Source organism: Zalophus californianus, chromosome 1, assembly GCF_009762305.2.
Source record: "Zalophus californianus isolate mZalCal1 chromosome 1, mZalCal1.pri.v2, whole genome shotgun sequence".
Taxonomy (NCBI): Eukaryota; Metazoa; Chordata; class Mammalia; order Carnivora; family Otariidae; genus Zalophus; species Zalophus californianus.
The window spans coordinates 114,192,782-114,215,287 of record NC_045595.1 but is presented as its reverse complement, the minus strand read 5'-3'; the positions used below and the strand labels follow the sequence as shown (position 1 = coordinate 114,215,287).

The 22,506-nt window shown below is 34.9% G+C and overlaps 1 protein-coding gene and 1 non-coding gene across 4 annotated transcripts in view; both read left to right on the top strand.

Moving 5' to 3' along the window:
- Positions 1-22,506, top strand: part of KPNA4 (karyopherin subunit alpha 4) — a 57,437-nt gene that overhangs the window by 27,756 nt on the left and 7,175 nt on the right. For all 3 annotated transcript variants that reach the window (XM_027585237.2, XM_027585239.2, XM_027585238.2), the window contains 8 exons: positions 5,178-5,264; positions 6,899-7,068; positions 7,155-7,199; positions 10,421-10,552; positions 15,639-15,767; positions 17,122-17,226; positions 20,822-20,893; positions 22,099-22,261. In XM_027585237.2, the coding sequence (XP_027441038.1) occupies positions 5,178-5,264; positions 6,899-7,068; positions 7,155-7,199; positions 10,421-10,552; positions 15,639-15,767; positions 17,122-17,226; positions 20,822-20,893; positions 22,099-22,261 (903 nt within the window). The remainder of the gene's footprint in view (positions 1-5,177; positions 5,265-6,898; positions 7,069-7,154; positions 7,200-10,420; positions 10,553-15,638; positions 15,768-17,121; positions 17,227-20,821; positions 20,894-22,098; positions 22,262-22,506) is intronic.
- LOC113919132 lies at positions 15,978-16,301 on the top strand. Its single transcript, XR_003518859.2, has one exon.

Below are 22,506 nucleotides of genomic sequence, written 5' to 3'. Positions count from 1 at the left end.
ATATTATAAAATAATAGCTACCCAATCACAGGGTAGTTGAAATAGGCCAACTTAAGTATGTTATTTTGATCATGTTGTTCCAGTGACTGATATTTTCTATTTTCAAAAATTCATTTGATGCTAAATCTGAAAACATTTCCTAATTATAGTAGCAGATTACATTATTGTAGTTACACTTTATTTATAGGACATCATAGAAATAAAGGTGTTTTTCCCATTGCCATACTACCTCTTGGCTTCTCTTAATGAAATTTTCATCATATGCTTTGGAGAAATCTTTTATAAAGTAGTCCTGTTGAAAAATGGCTTGAAATTTTTTCATAGTTATTATAATAGCATTGTTTTTCTTTTATGTTCCAAGAGAGGTAAGTGGGAAATTATTATTGGAAGTAATAACCTGAGTGTATCGTTTTCATGAATACTATTTAATTCTTCTATCAAAGAAATTAATAATTTTAAAGAAGGTACTTTTAAAGTGCTCTTCACACATGTATAAGCAGTATGCTTGTGTAAGCTTGTTAAAATCTTAAGCATTAATTTCTATATGGTTTTAAAGGGGAACAAAGGTGTTATCCGAGTAAACATTTAATTATGTAGACATTTCTGTTGTAATATTACATAGAATATTAATGCTACCTTAAGTCATGATAAAACTGGCTTAATTTGGGGTTTAAATGGGTTTTGTTTTTGGCTTTTGGTTTTATTTTGTATAATTGATTAGTAAATTTTATAATCTCAAAACAATGTTTTAAGCTCTCACTCTTTTTCCTTTCTGTTTTATGTGGCTTTTTCAAGATTAGAAGGAGCCTTAGAATTTGTTTTAACACTGCCAATCTGTCTTGTTTTACCAGATATAATATGAATGATTTTTTGAGTAAAGCATGATTGATCTACATGTACTTAAATAACATTTTTCAAAGTACTATCAGAAGAAAGAAAAAATAGAAGAATCATTTGTTCATTGTAGTAGTATTCTGTTCAGATACAGACCTTTCTCTGTGTTTTCCATCCTTGTTATAAAGCAAGGATGTTGTAAAGCCACAGAACCACTTTCTGATTCAGAAGGTCTCATGTGGTACAGGAATCACTGGCCTGCCTAAAGACCCATGTGATGTTATATTTTTTTAATTGAGGTATAATTGACATATATAGCATTAAATTAGTTTTAGACGTACAACATAATGACTTGAAGTGTATACACCAAGACATGATCACAGTAAGTCTAGTTTCTCCTATCATCCTATCAAATTACATAATATGCAGTACAGTATTACTGACTACAGTCACCATGCTTTACATTTCATTCCCATGACTTGTTTTATGATTGGATGTTTGTACATCTTAACCCCCTTCTATTTCACCCACCTCGCAAAAGCCCTCCCCTCTGTCAACCATGAATCTGTTCTCTGCATCTATGAATTTTTGTTTCGTTTGTTCGTTTTGTTTTTTTAGATTCCACTTATTAGTGAAATCATACATTATTTGTCTCTCTTTTCTGACTTATTTCACTTAGTACCTCAAGGTCCATTGATGTCCTGATTACAAGTATTTCATTTTTTGGTAATGGCTGAGAAGTATTCCATTGTGTCTGTGTACGTATGTACACACATCTTACCCATCCATCCATCATTGGACACTTTGGTTGTTTCCATATATTGGCTATTGTGAATTATTTGGTAATGAACATAAGGGTGCATATATCTTCAAAGGTTCTAAGTGGTTTCACCATAAGCATATTTGCTGAAAGCATTTTTCCTCACATAACTAATTGGCCATAAGGCAATTTTGCCATAAAAGATACAAGAATAACTGGTTGACAGTTTGATTTGATGGTTTCTTGGTTTCGTCAGCTAGCTGACAGTTTGCTTTCATGTCTTCATTGACACAGTACTCCCATTTTTATATTAAATAAATCTTAGCCCTTGTAGTAGTCTGTACAGTGGCATAGAGTTTTGAACCCACATTTCTCATAGAACTTTGGAACATCTGTCAGTAGACGTGGTAATATGCTGAGAACAGAGAACAGTGTAGAAGACTTTCACACTGCAGTACAAAGCTGTTACAAATACGCATCCTTGTATTTAGAAACTGATACCTCTCTTATGGAAGAAAGAAATTTTAGCAAAAAATGAAAACGTGATGCCAGATGAAGAGATGAATCAACAAGCAAAAAATTATATATATATATAATGTTATGAAAGGGAAACTTTGAGGACAAGTGCTTAGGTACAGTCTGCAGAATAAAAATCAATTATTTGCATAGAATTGCATGAATCTACATACATTTTAAATGTATTCAGATGTTTTATATTTTGCAATAAAGTCTTGTTAATTTTGTTAATGCATGTTTCATATTTCATTATGTCCTTTTTAATGGATGTCTTTTATTTTTGTGATTTTATCTTTTATGGCATAATTGCCATACGGCAAATTATAGGGTGAAAGTGTTTGCGGCAAAGATGCTTATGGTGAAAATACTGGGAACTGTTCTTAAATTTGTTTTCATTTGCTTCAGATAAATACCCAGAAGTGGAATTGCTGGATCCTATATTTTTAGTTTCTGTATTAGTTTCTTCTATTTTTAGTTTTTTTATTAGCCTCCATACTATTTTCCATAGTGGCTGCACCAATTTATATGCCCACTGGCGGTGCACGAGAGTACCCTTTTTTCCACATCCTGTCCAACATTTGTTATTTCTTGTCTTTTTGATTCTAGCCATTCTGACTGGCGTGAGGTGGCATCTCATTATGGTTTTGATTTGCATTTCCCTGATGATTAGTGATGTTGAGCATCTTTTCATATGTCTGTTGGTCATGTGTATGCCAGTGCTTTCAGCACTTTGAATATATCATACCATTCTTTTCTGGCCTGCAAACTTTATTCTGAAAAGTCTCTGATAGTCTTATGGGGCTTGTCTTGTACACAACAAGTTGTTGTTCTATTGCCACTTTTAAGATACTCTCTTTATCTTTAACTCTTGACATTTGAATTATAATGTGTCTTGGTGTGGCTCTTTTTGGGTTCATTGTGTTTGGAACTTTCCTGGCTTCCCAGATCTGGGTATCTCTTTCCTTCCCCAAGTTGAGATAGTTTTTAGCCATTATTTCTTCAGACAAGTTTTCTGTATCTTTCTCTAGACTCACTTCTCTTTCTGGGACCCCATTATGGGAACGTTGTTCCACTTGATGTTGTCCTGTAGGTCCCTTAAGCTATCTTCACTTTCTAAAATTCTTTTTTGTTTCGCTGCTCTGTTTAGGTGAGTTCCACTGCATTGTCTTCCAGGTCACTGATCCTTTCTTCTGCTTTGTCCTTATCTGTTGTTGAATGCCTCTACTGTATCTTTCAGTTCAGTTATTGTGTTCTTCAGCTCTGTGACTTTTGTTTGGTACTTTCTTATATTTTCTATCTGTTGAAATTTTTTCTGCATTCATCCATTTTCTCCCGAGTTTGGGGAGCATCTTTATGACCATTTTTTTGAACTTCTTATCAGGTAAATTAGCTCCATTTCAGTAAGGTTTTTTCTGGGGTTTTGTTTTGTTCTTTTCTTCAGTTTACTTATTTAACTTGATTTTCTGTGTTTGTTTTTACGTACTAGGTGAAACAGCTACCTCTCCCAGTCTTGAATGATCACAGGAAGACAGCATGTGTTTCAGTCAGCTGTCTGTGCTATACTTTGGGGGTGGTAGCTTGCCACAGATTGTTTCACTCCTATGGAGCCCAGAAATGCAAAAGACCCCCCTGTCCCCCCCCCCAGCTACCAGTGCCAGGCATTCAAGGGGTGTCCCTTATGTGGCCTTTGTGCTCCTGCCAGTTTTGGCAGGGCCAAAGGGGCGTGCCAGGCCAGGATGAGCCATCCCACTGGGTTTGGTGTGGTGGAGCTGTAGCAGTGCTCTGCACTGGAGAGTACAGGGGTGGTGCAAGTATCATTAGCAAGGTAGAGTGTGTAAAACTGGCGCCTGCCAGTACCTCCATCCCTGGAGAAAGGTCCAGCAGACCCTCATCCCTTAGGCAGTTGCTTTAAACTTAGCCAGTGAACCTCCTTTGCATATGCTCTAGGCACTTTTCAGCCCACTGCTTTTGTGCTGAATCCTGGGGCATGTGGGCAAGTAATCTCTTAAGAGCGTAGTCCTGGTTTCTTACAGCCCTTTGGGTCTCTTGGACATTACCCTGTTGGTTTTTCTTTTTTTTAAAGATTTTATTTATTTACTTGAGAGAGAGAATGAGATCGAGAAGAGGGAGCATGAGAGGGGGGAGGGTCAGAGGGAGAAGTAGACTCCCCACTGAGCGGGGAGCCCAATGTGGGACTCGATTCTGGGACTCCAGGATCATGACCTGAGCCGAAGGCAGCCCCCTAACCAACTGAGCCACCCAGGCGCCCCTACCCTGTTGGTTTTTAAAGCCAGACATTTGGGGAGTTTGTCTCTGGTGTAGGTCTCAAGGGTTCTTGTGCCTGATTTGGGGCTCTAACCCCTGGCTCTTCAGGGATATGCTCCATATTTATGAAATCCCTCCTGCTTGTGGGTCACTGCTAGGTTATAGGGCATGGCTTTGTTAGGAGCATAGTCTGCCTCTCCTGTCCATCTCAGTGTGACCTTTTTATCCTTTGTTGTGGAGGAGCTGTTCCGCTAGTTCTATAGGAAGCATTATTGTATATGTAGCTATAGATTTGGTGTGTCCATGGTAGGTGAGGTCAGCCACCATCTTGAACTGCACCCTCCTGTTATTTTAAATTTCTGTATTTAAAACTTACTTCAATAGTTGGGAGTCCCTTTTTGTTTTCTAAGTTTGAGAATAATGCTTGAATCTATAAGGAATGAATTATTTATTTTTAGGAATTGATTTTTAATTTGGAATTTTATTTAGGTTTAATTATGAATGAAAATTTACTAGCTCAATTTGATATTTGTATGTTAAAACAGATTTTGGTGCTGAATAAGTGGTTTGCTGATCACAAATTTTCCACTACTGTTACTGTAGTGAAAATCATTTAATAAATATATATTTTAAATATATTTTTGATAGGTTCCTTTCTTAGATTTCAGCAAAGAAAAGATTGATTTTTGGTTTAGAGTATAGTATCCTCAGTCCTTTTTTTTTTCTTCAATATTATTGAGATGTAATTGACCTCTAAGACTGTCTTTAAACTTAAATGTTAATTTATGTTTTCATCCTTCAGATGCCGTGCCACTTTTCCTGAGGCTTCTACATTCACCCCATCAAAACGTCTGTGAGCAAGCAGTGTGGGCCCTGGGAAATATCATAGGTTTGTATAAAACTTGTAATACTAGTTCAACAATTGTTATCATATACTGTGTAATAAAAATGACTACTAGTAGTCAAAAAAGAAAAACAGTTTTTTTCAGGACTGGATTTTTGTGAAATAATTTATAGAAATTATAGTTGTTTTAAGTATAAACCTATAATAAACAGGATGAATGTTTTTGTTGCTTATCTTTTTGTATATAGTCAACTTTTTTTTTTAGTATATAGTCAACTCTTAATTATTTGAATAATTAGGAAATATGTATGTGATAATAGATCTCCTCTCCCTCCTTTATTATGTTGATGGATTCATTTTATTCCCTAACTCTCTCCATTGTCATAGAAACTAATAAGAAAAAAGGAGGATGCACAATGTAAAACAATTTTTCTCTATAATGACAGTTCTTAAAAAGAGTCTTAATTGAAATTTTTACTATCTTTCCTGGATTTTAGTACAGTAAAATACAATAATGTTATCCATTATCATCATGAGGTCATCATACAGGAGGTGTTTGTAGCTTATAGACAGTGTCATTAAATGTTGAATACCATGATTATCCTACCTTTCAGGTTTTCTCTGACATAATTGTAAGAAGAATTTATAATTAAAGACAATTCTAATATTTCAAGATTTGTTTTTAAACTAGAGACGAACTTTACCCAAACTCAAAAATTTGAAGAGCTATCCTCCAGTGAGTGGAGAATGGAAAAAAATCTGGGGTCTGAACTGTATAATGTCCCTTGATGTTAGAGTTTATTGTTCTTGCATGGAAGTAGTCGATATTACTTTCATGTACCTCTTCTATATTACTCTTTGGGGGCCATGATAGAATGCAGGGGATGGTTAGTTCCACAATTAGGAGTTTTAAAATGGGAGAATTTCTCTGTAAACTGTTCTTCACATATGGTATATTGCTATTAGGAATGCTATCTTTTGTGTATCCAGATTCCTTCACCCCTTTGCTTTTATACCAGATTTTAGATTTAGAACTATTAATGCAGCATCTTGATCTTTGGTTTTTAATTCCAGTGACATTGTAGAATAATTAGGATACATGGATGCCAAAAGAATAGGCATTTTTATCTCCAAATATTACAGTGCAAGGAAAAGGGTCTTCTTTTATAGAATGTAATACTTAACAGGGCTTTAATGCTAGAAATTACAGTGATGCTATAGATACAGAAATTACATTTGGCATTTCTCTAAGGCAGCGATTCTCAAACTTTAGCCTGCTTTCAGAATCATTTGAAAGGGCTTCTTAAAACCCAGAATTCTGGATCCACAGAGGTTTTTTAACAGGGCCAAAATTTTTTAATAGGACCAGAAATTACTGTGGGAATCACTCCTCTAGGGATATTGGTTCATCCCCTCCTTTTTTTGACATGGTTTATTTTTTAATTTTATTTTGGACATAGTTTTTTTTAGTGTGTAGAGTAATATCTTAACTACTTTATGTTGCTTCTCTTGGCTCAGAGACCTAAAATGAGAACTTGGTTATTGTCTAAAACTTCTGTATAAAACTAAATAGTGTATCTAGTTAAAATACAGAAAGCAGCATATTGAACCAGTGTTTTATGTTTTCTGAATTGCTTATTGTCAGTGTATTTTATTGAATTAATCACTCCTTCCTACAGGTGATGGGCCACAGTGTAGAGATTATGTCATAAGTCTTGGAGTTGTGAAACCTTTACTTTCCTTCATAAGTCCATCTATTCCTATAACATTCTTAAGAAATGTTACTTGGGTAATGGTCAACTTATGTCGTCACAAAGATCCACCACCCCCAATGGAAACCATTCAGGAGGTAAACAGATGTTTTGTTTTTTGTTTTTTAACTAAACTAGATACCATTAGGTATATGTTTTTAAATCTATATATTTCTTTCTTCAGATTCTTCCAGCTCTTTGTGTCTTAATTCATCACACAGACGTAAATGTGAGTATTTTTTACGTGTATAATATGTATGTCTAGGGTTGCCCTTATGACATGGAGAAGAAAATGTTATACTGGACATAATGTTCGTGTACTCGATTAGATTTTTCCATTTCAAGAGTTGTAATAACATGGCTTGCTATTATTATATTTACTTTGTGTTTACCTATATCACAAAATATAATTTACAGTGAAGAAATCAAGCCTAACTATATTTTGGTATGGGCAATAGCATATGTGGAGAATTGGGGGGAGTAAAAACTCGTTTTGGAAGTTCTTAAAAGTTGCCAGTTAGTGATCTCTCTCACTAAAATTATATCTTTTGATTGGTCAAGAGCTTTTTATAGAAGCTCATTTTGATGGCGTGGCCAGTGAGAGAATACATAGGCCTAATAATATTTCATTTTTTGAAAGATAAAAGGAAATATTTGTGCCTTTATGCGTGAGTTTGTATTCATATGCATACATCAATCCAAGAACATCAGTTGCTCTTTAATTTATTTTTACTATATTTTTCCATCTACGATGACTTTGATAGTGGTTTCACATGTTATAGAGAGAACTCATAAATATCCAAACAAGAAAAAAAACTAGTGCAGACTAGATTTTAAGCATAATAAATATACCTTACTCATTCTCACCAACACAGATGGCAAAGGAAAAAGCACCTCAGGAAGTATAAATGAGGTGGAAAACTGACTGCTTATAAAACCAGCTTCGCCATCATTGTGTTAGAAAAGCTAGGAGTATGACAGGTAAAGGAAATCACAGGAATACAATGCATAGCAACATTCAGGAACTTTGGTTCCCTAAAAACAGCTTGGTGTGATGACCAGTGTTTGATAAGCTGCTTCATTCCTTTTCAGTTTCTAGGGTAATACCATTTTTCCAGGATCTCTCTAAAGCATATGGAACAAATTAAAGTTAGAATTATACTACATCGAGCAGTGACATAATGTATAAAATTCATTAGATGAACATGATCCTTGCTCTAAAGATACTTTGTTTTAGATCCTGATAGTCTAGAATCCTTTATATATATATATATATATATATGTATATATATAAGCCATTTTGGGGTTTGGCTCCTTAGTGCCAAGTGTTTTTATTAAATTACAGATTTTAATATTTTACTTTTAATTAAGTTCCACGGAAGATTAATTTCAAACTTTATACCTCTACCAAAAAACCAGACATCTTGGTTGACCTTATTCAGAGATTGTATTGTGTTCTTTCCACCTGTTTACCCCAATCCAGTTGAGATTGTAACTCTGCCTTTTGCAGAGAAGGCAGATTGCATCTGCCTTCAGCTCAGGTTTTCTTGCTTTTAATGTATCTTGAATTTTTCAAGCCAGTCTCATTGTTCTTTAGTAGCACATTTACTAAGTAGTTTACTATATAATAATGTTTACTAAAAATACAGTCTTCTTAGGTAAACACTTAGCAGCAAATTCTTAAACCAGACCATAAAAGAAGTAAAAAATAAATAAATAAAACTGCTTCCACAAAGCATAGTGAAACACTGAAATTACACGGTGGTAGTTATAATTAGTAAATTTACCATAGAATATTAACTTTGATACAAGAAGTATATGTGAGCTCAAGTCTATTTAAATTGTGATTTTGATGTGAGCATATTCATGATGTTTAGTGTTAGGCCCTTTAAAAAAATTATATCTGGATTTTATGTACAGTCATGGAGAAGTAACTTGAAATATATTGCCTATATCAACAAATTTTGGCATATGTTGGGACTCTGGAAAAAAGATTTACATTTGTAAATTGAAATTTAGTTCTTTCACATATTTTGATACCACTTTATGTGTGTGAATTCTTTCATTTGGTGTCTTCTTTTTAGATTAAAAATAGCCAAAGAACTTTCTTGAGTTTTTGAAAGGAACAATGGCAAAGTGTTGTTTTCTCCTTCTAGGAGATTCTCAGATGTTTTAAACATAACATTGGTTTAGAATTTAAAAGGTTTCAGACCTTTCTGACTTGTCTTTTGATACATACATAGTTCATATTCCAGAAAGGCTTCAGAAGTAAAGTTCCAGGCACAATTATTATTCCTGTGTCTTTGTCAGTAACTGTGCTATTTATGCAACAGTTTAACAGTTGTCATACTTCCTCTTGGATATAATTTCTAATTATGATTTAATGCAAAAGAAAGATGAAACACAATGGCCTGCTGAACTTCACAATAAGGTTCATTAAAAATTATAACATTTTGGGGCACCTGGGTGGCTCAGTTGTTAAGCATCTGCCTTCAGCTCAGGTCATGATCCCAAGGTCCTGGGATCGAGCCCCGCATCGGGCTCCCTGCTTGGCGGGAAACCTGCTTCTCCCTCTCCCACTCCCCCTGCTTGTGTTCCATCTCTCGCTGTCTCTCTCTGTCAAATAAATAAATAAAATATTTTTTAAAATTACAATATTTCATTTGATGTTAATAAAAATAACATTTAAAATAGTTTAATTTTTAGTATAATTTAATTGCAGTGGGGTTTTTTTATAAATAGTTTTGGCAGATGCTGTAAATTATGCATTTTCTTTTTTTTACTAGAACGTTTTTTATTATGGATCATACGACTGACCCATGGTTGCTTTTAATGTCTTGATCTGCAGCTGTGGGATGCTTCCACTATGAGAAGTTGCCTCCAGTTTTATAAGGCAAAGCAAACTGGTTGGAAAAGATGAAACTACTATACTTCTAATACTGAAATACTGGCTTTAGACATACCTACATGATACCAGTGATACTAGAAAACAACTTGAATGTATACATCTAGCCCCAGTGTTTTGAATCACTGTGTATGTTGACTACATTCAGTATTTACAATTATATGTACTTACTACATGTCTTTGGACCTGTTACGCCTCAGTGTGAGCATTTGAGAAAGACAATGTCTTTTTCTCCTATTTCATGTATAGTGTAGTGTGTATCTTAGTGAATTAAGACTGGATACTAACCTGTGGTTGGGATCATACTTAAGTGAAGCATCCTAAATATGGCTAAAAGATGCACATACTTGATACATTCAGAGATAGATGATGATGTTTAGTATTATAGAGCAGATTAAGATTTCAGTGAATTGAGGTGAGACAAGAAGAAAGAAGGTTGTGAAACAATCATAGATTAGTTAACTATAACTAAGTTAACTATAGTTAAGAATTATTAAAGTGACAAAATATTCAAAGGTTGTTTGAATTTTCATTTTATCCATTAGATATTGGTAGATACAGTCTGGGCCCTCTCTTACCTTACTGATGCTGGCAATGAACAGATACAGATGGTAATAGACTCTGGAATAGTCCCTCACTTGGTTCCTCTGCTCAGCCACCAGGAAGTTAAAGTTCAGGTGAGTTTGTTGTTGATAATAATACAAGGTGTTTTGTTTTGTTTACCACTAATTTGCTTTAAGCATGGCATTCAAAAATAGACAATTGCATTAGTTCAAAGTATATTTCTAGCCTTATAACACATCTTTTTTTAAATCTTTTTTTCTTTATTGAAGTATAGTTGACACACAATGTTACATTAGTTTCAGGTATAGAACATAGTGATCCAGCTTCTCTATAAGTTATGCTATGCTCATCACAAGTGTAGCTACCATCTGTCACAATATAATGCTATTGCAGTACCACTGACTGTATTCCCTATGCTGTACTGTGTATCCCTTGACTTAATCATCAAATTACTGGAAGCCTCTATCTCCCACTCCCCTTCACCCATTTTGCCTATCCCCCCACCTCTCTCCTCTCTGGCAAACATCAATTTGTTCTCTGTATTTATGGGTCTGTTTCTGCTTTCTGTTTGTTCATTTTGTTTTTTAGATTCCACATATAGGTGAAATCATACGGTATTTTTCTTTCTCTGATTTACTTCACCTAGCATAATACTCTATAGGTCCATCCATGTGGTTGTACATGGTAAGGTTTCATTCTCTTTATGGTTAATACTCCATTGGTGTGTGTGTATGTATACACACACACGCACACATAGCACGTTTTTATCCATTCATCTGTCGATGGACACTTGGGTTGCTTTCATATCTTGGCTATTGTAAGTAATGCCACAGTAAACATAGGGGTGCATATATCTTTTTGAAATAAAATAAGAACATATCTTTGAAAAGAGTGAGGTATTAAATCCACATTTTAAAGGTGGAGAGAGTGAGGTAAGATCACTATAGGTTAACAAGAACCTTCCCCCGCTCCCCTTCCCTTTCCCTACACCCCACCAAAAACCCCACCCCAGGGCATCTCCTTTATAGTTTACTGATTACTAATGCAGACCTAGGAAATTCGTATGTTAACTTGGGTGGCATTTGAAATAAGTACTGATACTTTATTTTTTTTTCTATTCTTTTTATTTTTCTTCATTTTTCCTACTCTTTTCCTTTTCTCCCCCCCCCCCTTTTTTTTAACTCTCCATACTGTACTGGGCGAGCTTAGTTAATGCATCGTTTCATTGGCACTGTGATTGATAAAGGCTTTATACTGAAATATGCTGCTTAGGGGCTTCCTAAATTGTTTCCTTTTAGTTATTTAAAATCTTTTTTTAATGGGGCACCTGGGTGGCTCAGTTGGTTAAGCATCTGACTTCATCTCAGGTCATGATCTCTGGGTCCTGGGTCCTGGGACCAAGCTGCCAGGCAGTTCCTTGCTCAGTGGGGAGTCTGCTTGTCCCTCTCCCACCCCTTCTAACCCTCCCTCCCCCGTTCTCTCTCTCTCAAATAAATAAAATCCTTTTTAACTTTGTGTTATCCTTTTATTATTTTTAAATCCTTCCATATAAATATCCTGCATCTAGAAAGCCAAAAGAGAGAGGGTGAGAAGTTCACACAAATATTACAAGTAGTAACTGTCAAACTGCAGTGGTAAAGGGAGATAGAGAAGCTTTCCTATGCTTTTGAGGTAAATAGTATGCTTTAATCATATGATGACTTATAGTCTGTTAGCAGTAGCATAAGGAAAACCGTTAACCTAATTAACTATTTCTCAACCCTGGGTGGACATTAAAATCAGCTGTGAAGCTTGAAAAAAAAAAAAATTTATTTCCCTTGCTTGACCCCTAGAGATTCTGTTTTAATAAATCTGGGATATTTCCTAGAAACCTGGGCTTTAAAAAGCTCTTCAGGGGCGCCTGGGTGGCTCAGTTGGTTAAGCGACTGCCTTCGGCTCGCGTCATGATCCTGGAGTCCTGGGATTGAGTCCCACATTGGGCTCCCTGCTCAGCAGGGAATCTGCTTCTCCCTCTGACCCTCTTCCTTCTTGTGCTCGCTCTCATTCTCTCTCTCTCTCAAATAAGTAAATAAAATCTTTAAAAATAAATAAATAAAAAGCTCTTCAGATGATACTCATGGACAATTGGAATGGAGAACACAAACCTTAAAAATTTAAAGCTGTTTAAGGAAAGAGGGAACATTTAGCTGAATTCAGGAATAGAATAGTTTGCCATTTAGGTGTATTTGTGGCTCATTTAAAATATTTTAATAGGGGCACCTAACTGGCTCAGAGGAGCATGTGACTCTTGATCTCAGGGTAGTAGTTTAAGCCCCATGTTAGGTGTAGAGATTTCTTAAAAATAAACTTAAAAAAAAAGTTAACAGAATATTCATACTAGATATCATTAAGTTTGCATTTCTTAAGCATGGTACTTATGTCTCGGTATGGGTATTTGTTTTTGGTTTTTTTTCAGAATGCACCATTAGTTTTAAATTGGATTTCATTCAGAAATAGGGTTGGAATTTTTCTTTAGCAGCTCTCAATGTTCTGTACTTTACATGATATCTAGTAGAGGTTTTTAAAATTTTTTTCAACTTTAACTCCATAATTTAGGAAAAGAGAATAATTGTAATGAACCTCCATGTAGATTTCCTCTATATCCCTGCTCACTCCCTCCCCCCCAAATTATTTTGACACATCCCAGATAGCATATAATTTCATACAGCTTCTCTTAAAAAATAAGGCTATGGGGGCACCTGGGTGGCTCAGTCGTTAAGCATCTGCCTTCGGCTCAGGTCATGATCCCAGCGTCCTGGGATCAAGCCCCACATCGGGCTCCCTGCTCCGTGGGAAACCTGCTTCTCCCTCTCCCACTCCCCCTGCTTGTGTTCCCTCTCTCGCTGTGTCTCTGTGTGTCAAATAAATAAATTTAAAAAAATAAGACTATGTGTTTTTACACAACCACAGTACTGTTAGAGTATTTTTAAAATTTTAATATTAAAACCCAGTCAGTATCCAGATTTTACTGATTGCTTCATATTTTTTCACGGTTTGACCAAATCAGTCTCTAATTGACACATTGCATTTGGTAGCTTTGTCTTTGTTTCTTTATGTTACAATTTTCTTTTATTTTTTCTTTCCCCTTTTAAATTTGTTAAAGAAGCTGTGTCACTACAAAACATTTTTAAAAGAAATTAAAGAAGACCTAAATAAATGGAAAGACATCCATGTTCATAGATTAGAAGACAGTGTTGTTAGGTTGGCAGTGCTCCTCACATTTACCTACAGGTTAAATGCAGTTCCTGTTGGGGCACCTGGGTGGCTCAGTCAGTTAAGCATCTGCCTTCAGCTCAGGTCATGATCCCAGGGTCCTAGGATGGAGCCCTGTCCTGTGTCAGACTCCCTGCTCAGTGGGGAGCCTACTTCTCCTTCTGCCCCTCTCTCCTCTCATTCTCTCTCTCAAATAAAATAAAATAAAAAGACTCCAGATACAAACCCATACATTTATGATCAATTGATTTTCAACAAAGATGCCAAGAAAATTCAGTTAGCAAAGAATAGTCTTTTGAACAAATGGATCTGAGACTACTGAATATATACATGTAAACAAATGAAATTAGACGACCCCTATATGTAAAAATTAGCTCAAAATAGATCAAACACCTAAATATAAGAGCTAAAAGTGCAAATCTCTTAGAAGAAAACATAGGCATAAATTTTCATGACCTTGGATTAGGCAGCAAATTTTTTAGATATGATACGAGAAGTACAAGCAACCAAGGAGAAAAATAAATTGGACTTCACCAAAATTAAAAACTTGTGCTTCTAAGGAGACCATCAAGGAAGTAAAAAGACAACCCACAGAATGGAAGGGAGTATTTGCAAATCATATATCTGAAAAGGGACTTGGATCCAAAATACATAAAGAATTCTTACAACTCAACAATAAAAAGACAAATGATCCCATTACAAATTGGCAAAATATTTAAATACAGTTATCCAGAGAAGACATACAAATCGTCAGTAAGCACATGAGAAGATGTTCAACATTATTAGTCATGAAGGAAATGCAGATCAAAGCTGCAATGAAATACCGCTTCATACACACCGGGATGGTATAATCAAAAAGACATTAACAAGTTTTGACAAGAGAAAGTGGAATCCTTATACACCTATAGAAATATAAAATGGTACAGCATCTTTGGAATACAGTGTGACACTACCTCAAAAAGTTAGATACAGAGTTACTGTATAATCCTGCGTGTTCCACTCCCAGGTATATATAAACCCAAGAGAACTGAAAGCACATGTTCACCCAAAAACTGGCACACGTTTATGGCACTATTATTTATAATAGCCAGTGAAAACCAAATGTTTATCCACTGATGAATAGTTAAAATATATTCCATTTATGTATAACTGGAATATTATTTGGCCATGAAAAGGAATGAAGTATCTATACATGGTACAACATGAATGGACCTTGAAAGCATTATGTTAAGTGAAGGAAGCCAGACAAAAAAGGCCACCTACGTCTGATTCCAATTATATGAAATGTCTGGAATAGGCAAATTCAGAGACGTCTCAGGCATAGTAGCTGTCTTCCCCCACCCCAGGGTGCGGGGAAATGGGAGTGACTACTGATGGTTACAGATACCCCTTTTTGATGTGATAAAAATGTTCTGGAATTACCTATTATGGTTGCACAACTTTGAATATATAAGAACCACTGAATTTTACACTTCAAAAGGGTAAATTTTTTGTTATATAAATTATATCTCAATTGAGAGGGGGAAACGGAGTCATTTGTCTTGTAAATGTTAAAATTAGCCTCCCAAAAAGCTTTAACTTGACAGAAAAAGACCTAATACAACTATAAAAAATAATTGATAACTCAAATTCATATGATAGTGAAATCTCATACTAAGCAGGTTCCTGCTCTCCAGAAGAGCACTGTTTTTGTTTGTAATTTATTGAAACACTGAATCAGAAATCTAAAGTACTTACTGTCTCTATGGCCCTAATTACTATAAAAAATTATCCTTGTTTGTTTCTTGACTGCCTTCTACAATAATGTAAGTAAGCTCCTTAACCCTGTCCTCTTCACTCCTCTGTTCCTAAATCGGTATCAGACACAACTTGCTCAAAAACAGTAGGTTGGCATGAATGAAAGTGTATCTTTCATAGTAGAACGTCTTATTAAATCTTCTGTTTTAGACTGCAGCACTTCGAGCTGTGGGCAACATTGTTACTGGAACCGATGAGCAAACACAAGTAGTTTTGAACTGTGATGCTCTTTCACACTTCCCAGCACTTCTGACACATCCCAAAGAGAAAATTAATAAAGTAAGTATTTTTAAATACTACTTAATAAGTAACACAAAATATTCAGCAGTTTTCATTTGTAAAATTAGGGATTCAGAAGTATCTATAATGATTAATATAAACCGTCATTTAGACATCAAGAGAAGATAGAATATTTTATTCTTTATAACATGGATTTCTATGATTTTCTGTATATAAAACCAGTTGTAAACAATGCAAATTTGGCTCTCTTGGAAATGATGAAATAGAGATAATTGGGTGTTGAATGTTGTGTGATTGGAAAATTTTAATGTGTGAGTTAAGTAAGCTTAATATTTATAGATAATAGAGTGTGTGTGTGTGTGTTTGTGTGTGTCCTCGCTCATGGAGGCTATTGAAAGGGGGCACTGATTGGTGATGCTGATATTGGAGTGCATCTGAGGCTGTTGTAGAAATACACGGGCCGTTGATTACAACATTGCCGATGATTATAACCCAAGAACAGCTCACCTAAGTAGCCTAGCACCCTACAGTCTCTAACAGGTTCATTAAACATGGTCCTGTGATCTGTTCCAAAAGAGCATACTTCACATTAGCTAATACTAATAGTTTCGGGAATAAAATTTGTTTACTAATTTTTTTTAATAGAGAAAATGTTTCCCTTTACATTGATTAATGTAATAAATTTATTATGTCTGATAAATGACAGTAATATCCTACATAGGATATGAGGTTGATATTTTGTTTTATTTCATGCTAACTGGTCTCAGTGTGCATTTATTATCTATGAAACTTGTGAAACACTTGACTACCTTCATCTTGGCAAAAGCAGTAAGCACCACTAAAGTGTAAAGGGTAGCATAAAAAGATCCTTAAGGTAGACCAATGAAGCAATCAAACATCTGGTTCCACTTTAGCTCTTGAGAGAAGTGGTGCAGTGAATGACTTACAAATAAGTATACTAAACAATCCACTATTTAGATTTGCCAACTTTGGCTAACATTCTTGATCACAATAGAATAGAGAAAAAGCACATTGTGTGAAGGGGATGCTAAGTCTCATTTACAGTAGTTTTGGGATTTGTATCTGTATTACAGCTCATGGATTCCTTAGTATTTGTTCAGACAAGCTTCTTTTGAGTCTTACGTTTGGAAACATTGCTTTCAAGAATTTTTCAGAAGGGTTAGTTCATCATGACTTGGATTAGGGCCATTAACAATTTGTTTAAAGAAAATACAGAATGTGGGGGGATAGAGGAGTTGAGATTCCTGAAATTTTTATTATGGAACTCATTCCATAATAAAATCATTTGAATATTGTAACAAATGTAGTGAATTTAGTAAAGATGCAGATTTTAATTTTTAATGAGAAATATTGAAGGGGTCTTGTTCTGCAGGAAGCAGTGTGGTTCCTCTCTAACATCACCGCAGGAAATCAGCAGCAGGTTCAAGCAGTAATTGATGCCAATCTTGTACCAATGATAATACACCTTTTGGATAAGGTAAGAAAATCATCTTGTATATAATCTGAGTAAGAGGAAAAGGATTTAAATTTAACAAATTATGTGATTATATACCTCTGTTTGTTTGATTAGAACCTACACAGTGGCACGAATACTACAGTAAAGTAGTAGTAATGTGAAAACTTTGAACCTAGCAGTTTTTACATATAAAAAACATTTCTTTTTAGAACCCCTGACCCTTCTTCTGTATCATTCCTTTACCAATATTACCATTATCCTGGGATTTATTAAAAATATATTATTACTATTTTAAAAAACACACTATTGATAATCATAATTATTACTGCTGATTATAAATGCTTATGTATTGTTCTCATCACTCCACATGTATTATTTCATATAATTCTGCAACTCCATGAGCTTAAGAATTACCCCTTTTGACAGATGAAGAAACTATGGTATAGACAAATAAATTGTCCAAAATCAAACAGCAACTAAGTGTGCTATTTAATCATATGCTGTATCATCACTCATGCTTACATTAACGTTTGCGAAAGAGACAATTTAAAATGTCATAGTCACAGCATGAGGGTTTTTTCTAAATATTAATCAGTAATTAGAAAATAACTCTATGTTCTTTCCCTCCATGTTTTCTACAAACTGGTAGTAAAGGCTTAGTTTCCTATGAACTGGTAGAGCCAGTTCAGTTTTTTAGGCAAGGCTTAATGCACTACTCTGTATTTCCTAATGATTTGTATCAGAAGACATATACTGTTTGTCCCATATCTCCAAATGTCCTACATCTGTCCTCTTCAGATTGATGAGTGAGCTCAGGTGTTACGAGCCTACTCCAATTGATTGTTATAAACCTAGCCATCAATCTTTCACTAGTGGTTTTCAGGTAGTCATTAATGATCATTGTGTGGATCCCTTATTTTACCAGGAACTGCAAAATGGTGACTTTCTAATTCTGTTGTTCTTTATGTATTAACTTTGATTTTTCAATAAAAAGCTTTTTTCATGGCGCCTGGGTGGCTCAGTCAGTTAAGCATCTACCTTCAGCTCAGATCATGATCCCAGGGTCCTGGAATTGAGCCCCATGTCAGGATTCCTGCTCGGCGGGAGCCTGCTTCTCCCTCTCCTCCCCGCTTACGGTCCCTCTCCCTATCTCTGTCACTATCTATCTCTCTCTAAATAAATAAAATCTTAAAAAAAAATAAAAAACTTTTTTCTTTATCAGCTATTGGTTTACTCTGAAATATGTTTCATATAAGAAGGGCAAGATAAATTCTCATTATCACTTAGTTTTTGTTTTGTTGTTATGGGGGAGGTGAGTGTGTGCGTTTAAGTAGGCTCCGTTCACGACTTGAACTCACGACCCTGAGATCAAGACCTGAACTGAGATGAAAAATCATATGCTTAACCCACTGAGCCACCCAGGCATCCCATTATTCACTCAGTTTTTAGAATAACATGGTTCCCTAACAACCTCAAAAGGACACTAGGATGGAGTTTTTAGTGTCATTAGGACGTTATGAATTCTTATATATATTTTGTAAGTTTTAGTCCATTGTAGGTATTTTTTCTAGCAGATTGTCCCTAACCAATGGGAATCTCTTAAATTTAGCACCTGTGTCTTTTTTACATCACCCCAGTAGTTTTTGAGATGAGAGCTTCCTACCTTTTGCATATGACACAGTTCTCAAGCTTATTTTATGTATTTTCTGACTTAGACTTTCCAGGGTGTCCTTTTAGGTAGCAGACAGTATATAAGTATCATAGTTCAGGGCTTAAGGATGATAATTGCTACAAGGTTGTCATTGTTCCTAGTGAACAAAATGGGTGATAATGTGTTTGATTTTGTTTGGTTTTGTTTTTAGAAAATAGAAAATAGGGATGCCTCATGTGACTCTTGATCTTCAGGGTCATGAGTTCAAGCCCCACCTTGGGCATGGAGCCTACTTTAAAAAAAAAAAAAGTAGAAAATATATAGTAATTTTGTGAACATGAGAACTAAAAAGATTACAGTATATATTGAGATATATAAAATTTATCAAAATAACAAGATCATATTGCCACTAACAACCTGACTACTTTTAAGATTTCCTTGAGGGGTTTTGTCTTTAGGATGTATTCCATCAGTGGTATACTTAAAAATGATCTGTCACTTGAAATAATTTTTCTATATGTGATTAGCTCACCAACTTGATGTATACAGTTACGTTACTTATTTCTTTTTTATTTGGGGAAATTAGTATTTTTTGTTTTTTGTTTTTTTTTAAGATTTTTATTTATTTATTTGACACAGAGAGACACAGCGAGAGAGGGAACACAAGCAGGGGGAGTGGGAGAGGGAGAAGCAGGCTTCCCACTGAGCAGGGAGCCCAATGCAGGGCTTGATCCTGGGATCCCCGGATCATGACCCAAGCCGAAGGCAGACACTTAATGACTGAGCCACCCAGGTGCCCCTGTTTAGGGTTTTTTTGGCATATATGTAAATTTTGCTGTATAATGTCATCCCCTCTCTGTAAGGATTGTACCATTTTACAATCCTACCAGCCTCACTGATAGATATTTACATTTTATCAGTCTGATACATAAAAAGATATCCCACTACAATATTAATTTTTATTCCTCATATTTATATAGGTTTTTTCTTAATTGTAAGCATTTTTCCAGGTTGCTAGTCGTCTTTATATTTAACAACAGGTTATTATTCCATTCAGCAGATTTATTGTAATTAGTCATTTATTCCACTGTTGTTGAGAATTCTGGTTGCTTTTACTTTTTGACTAGTATGTGCTACTAAGATGATACCTAGAAAGATACATATTTGTTTTAAATTATTTTCTTGGTAAGTTCTCAGAGATTCTCACCTTTGAGAACTTCATATAATTATTAAATGTATTACTAAGTATATTACTAAGTCATATATATGACTTTTTAAATGATTTTTAAGTATATTTTTTTCAATTTATATTTGAAAGGTAATGTAGGAGGGTGATGTTTTTATTTTTTATTTTTTTTTTTTAAGATGTTAATTTGAGAGAGAGAGCACATGAGATGGGGGGAGGGTCAGAGGGAGAAGCAGACTCCCTGCCGAGCAGGGAGCCGGATGTGGGACTCGATCCAGGGACTCCAGGATCATGACCCGAGCCGAAGGCAGTCGCTTAACCAACTGAGCCACCCAGGCGCCCTGTGGAGGGTGGTGTTTTTATATCATAGTCTCATTTATGGTGGACATTATCATTTTTAAAACCTTGTTTTGTGTTTAAAAGGATACTGGATATTTCTTTGATTAAAGTGAAATGTACGTTTTCCTTTTTATTTATTTATTTTTACTGCTTTTATTTTATCACTGACTTCATTTAATCTGATTTCACTGAACAGTAATACCAAGTCAGTTTGTTTCCAGGAGAGTTTGCAAAAGGGAGTCTACAATTGTTTAGAGTAAATTGTTGTTTTGTTTTGTTGAGGGTAAATTGAATTCAAAAGCTTCTCTGAAGTAAAAATTAGGTATGCACATAGAAAGGCTAGAAAAAACCTGGGGAAATAAGCAGTTGAAAGTCATTTCAGATGACATTTTTCCCCAATTTAAACTATATTGCAATTTGTATCCTTTGCTTTTTTACAGGGGGATTTTGGCACTCAGAAAGAAGCTGCTTGGGCCATAAGTAACTTAACAATTAGTGGGAGGAAAGATCAAGTAAGTTCAGCTCTTATTTATTTCTCAAAACTGGTAAAATAACAGTACAGATAATTCTAAGATTTAGATTTCAGGTAAATTGGAACTTAAAATAATAGCAAGATAACAGGCGTTCTGTGATTTTTTTTTTTTCCCCAATATAAAAGTGTCACCTTGACTTCCTTTAGTTATATTTTATAGATGAGAAGTGTTAACACCATGTTGGCCTACAAAAATTTTCTAATCCATGGTAAGATCAAAACATACGTAGTCAGGGGTTTATTTATTTATTTATTTAACGGTATTAAGAAAAAACAGGACTTTTTAGCATAATAGGGCAGAATGAAACATCACAGATTCTCGTAACAAATTAACACCAACAAAAAAAAGAACACAAACAGCAACAAAAATTTACCAGCAGCAAAGCAAGGAACTAATGTAAACCAAAAGACTGGGTCTAGGAATTAGGGAAAGGGATGTAAGGAGCATAGGGTGTAAAGTTTAAAGAGGCACTCATTCTGGAGTTGTGTGGGTGACAAAGCTTAACGTTGTGCCAACTGGCAAAAGAAAATGAGTTTTAAAAGTTTCAGATAAATTTCACAGGTAAAAAGGGTGAATTTAGAGCTGATAAACAATAAGCTGATAATTGTCACAGATAAGCTATAGACTGGTGGTGAGCAATGAATCCACTTACATATGAATACAGAGCAGAATGTATACATAGTACATGGAAATGACAATATAACAAAATATAAAAATTATAGAAAAATACTGCAAAAATATTATAGAACTAATTGAACAGTGAATTGAAGGTGGCCACGTATTTGAGGATTGAATACTATAACATTGAACAGTTGTAGCTTTAAAAAAAAAAATCATCCATCCTCTTTACAGATTTTGTAATTTTTTAATCTTAAAGGGGAGGAAGGGGCCTTTGAAGAAAGCACTCCTTACGGCAGGTGTTTCATATGAAGTTGAGTGATTCCTTCATTTTCACTTGTTTTTTTCCTAAGTTAAAGAAAACACTACATTAAAAGGAGAAGGAATCTCATAGTAAAATAATTCTAACAAAATAATAAAATAATCTAATGTGGTCTAACATAATGTGAAAGGTGAGGTCATGTTTCCATATTCAAACTTTTAAAGTCAAAATTACTTCAGTGAGATCATATGGTACACCAACAAAATTCTCTTGTTTATTTTGTCATGGTGGTTTTCTTCTTCAGGTGGCCTATCTAATCCAACAAAATGTTATTCCACCTTTTTGCAACTTGCTGACTGTAAAAGATGCACAAGTTGTGCAAGTAGTACTTGATGGACTAAGTAATATATTAAAAATGGCTGAAGATGAGGCAGAAACCATAGCCAATCTTATAGAAGAATGTGGAGGTAAGTTTATTATAAGCTCTTTCACATTTTAATGTTCTTTTTGTAACTGCCTTTATTTTCTGACTAATGTAGCACTTCTGTATTTTTCTGTCTTAGATTATCAAGTAACAGAATAAAGTAAATACTATATTCTATATGTACAGTCCTGCTCAGCTTCTTGCATATGCTTAGGTAACTGAATTGCTGCCATGTATTGAACAGGCACTGTGCTAAGGTACTGGGAAAACAGTGGTAAACAAGACACA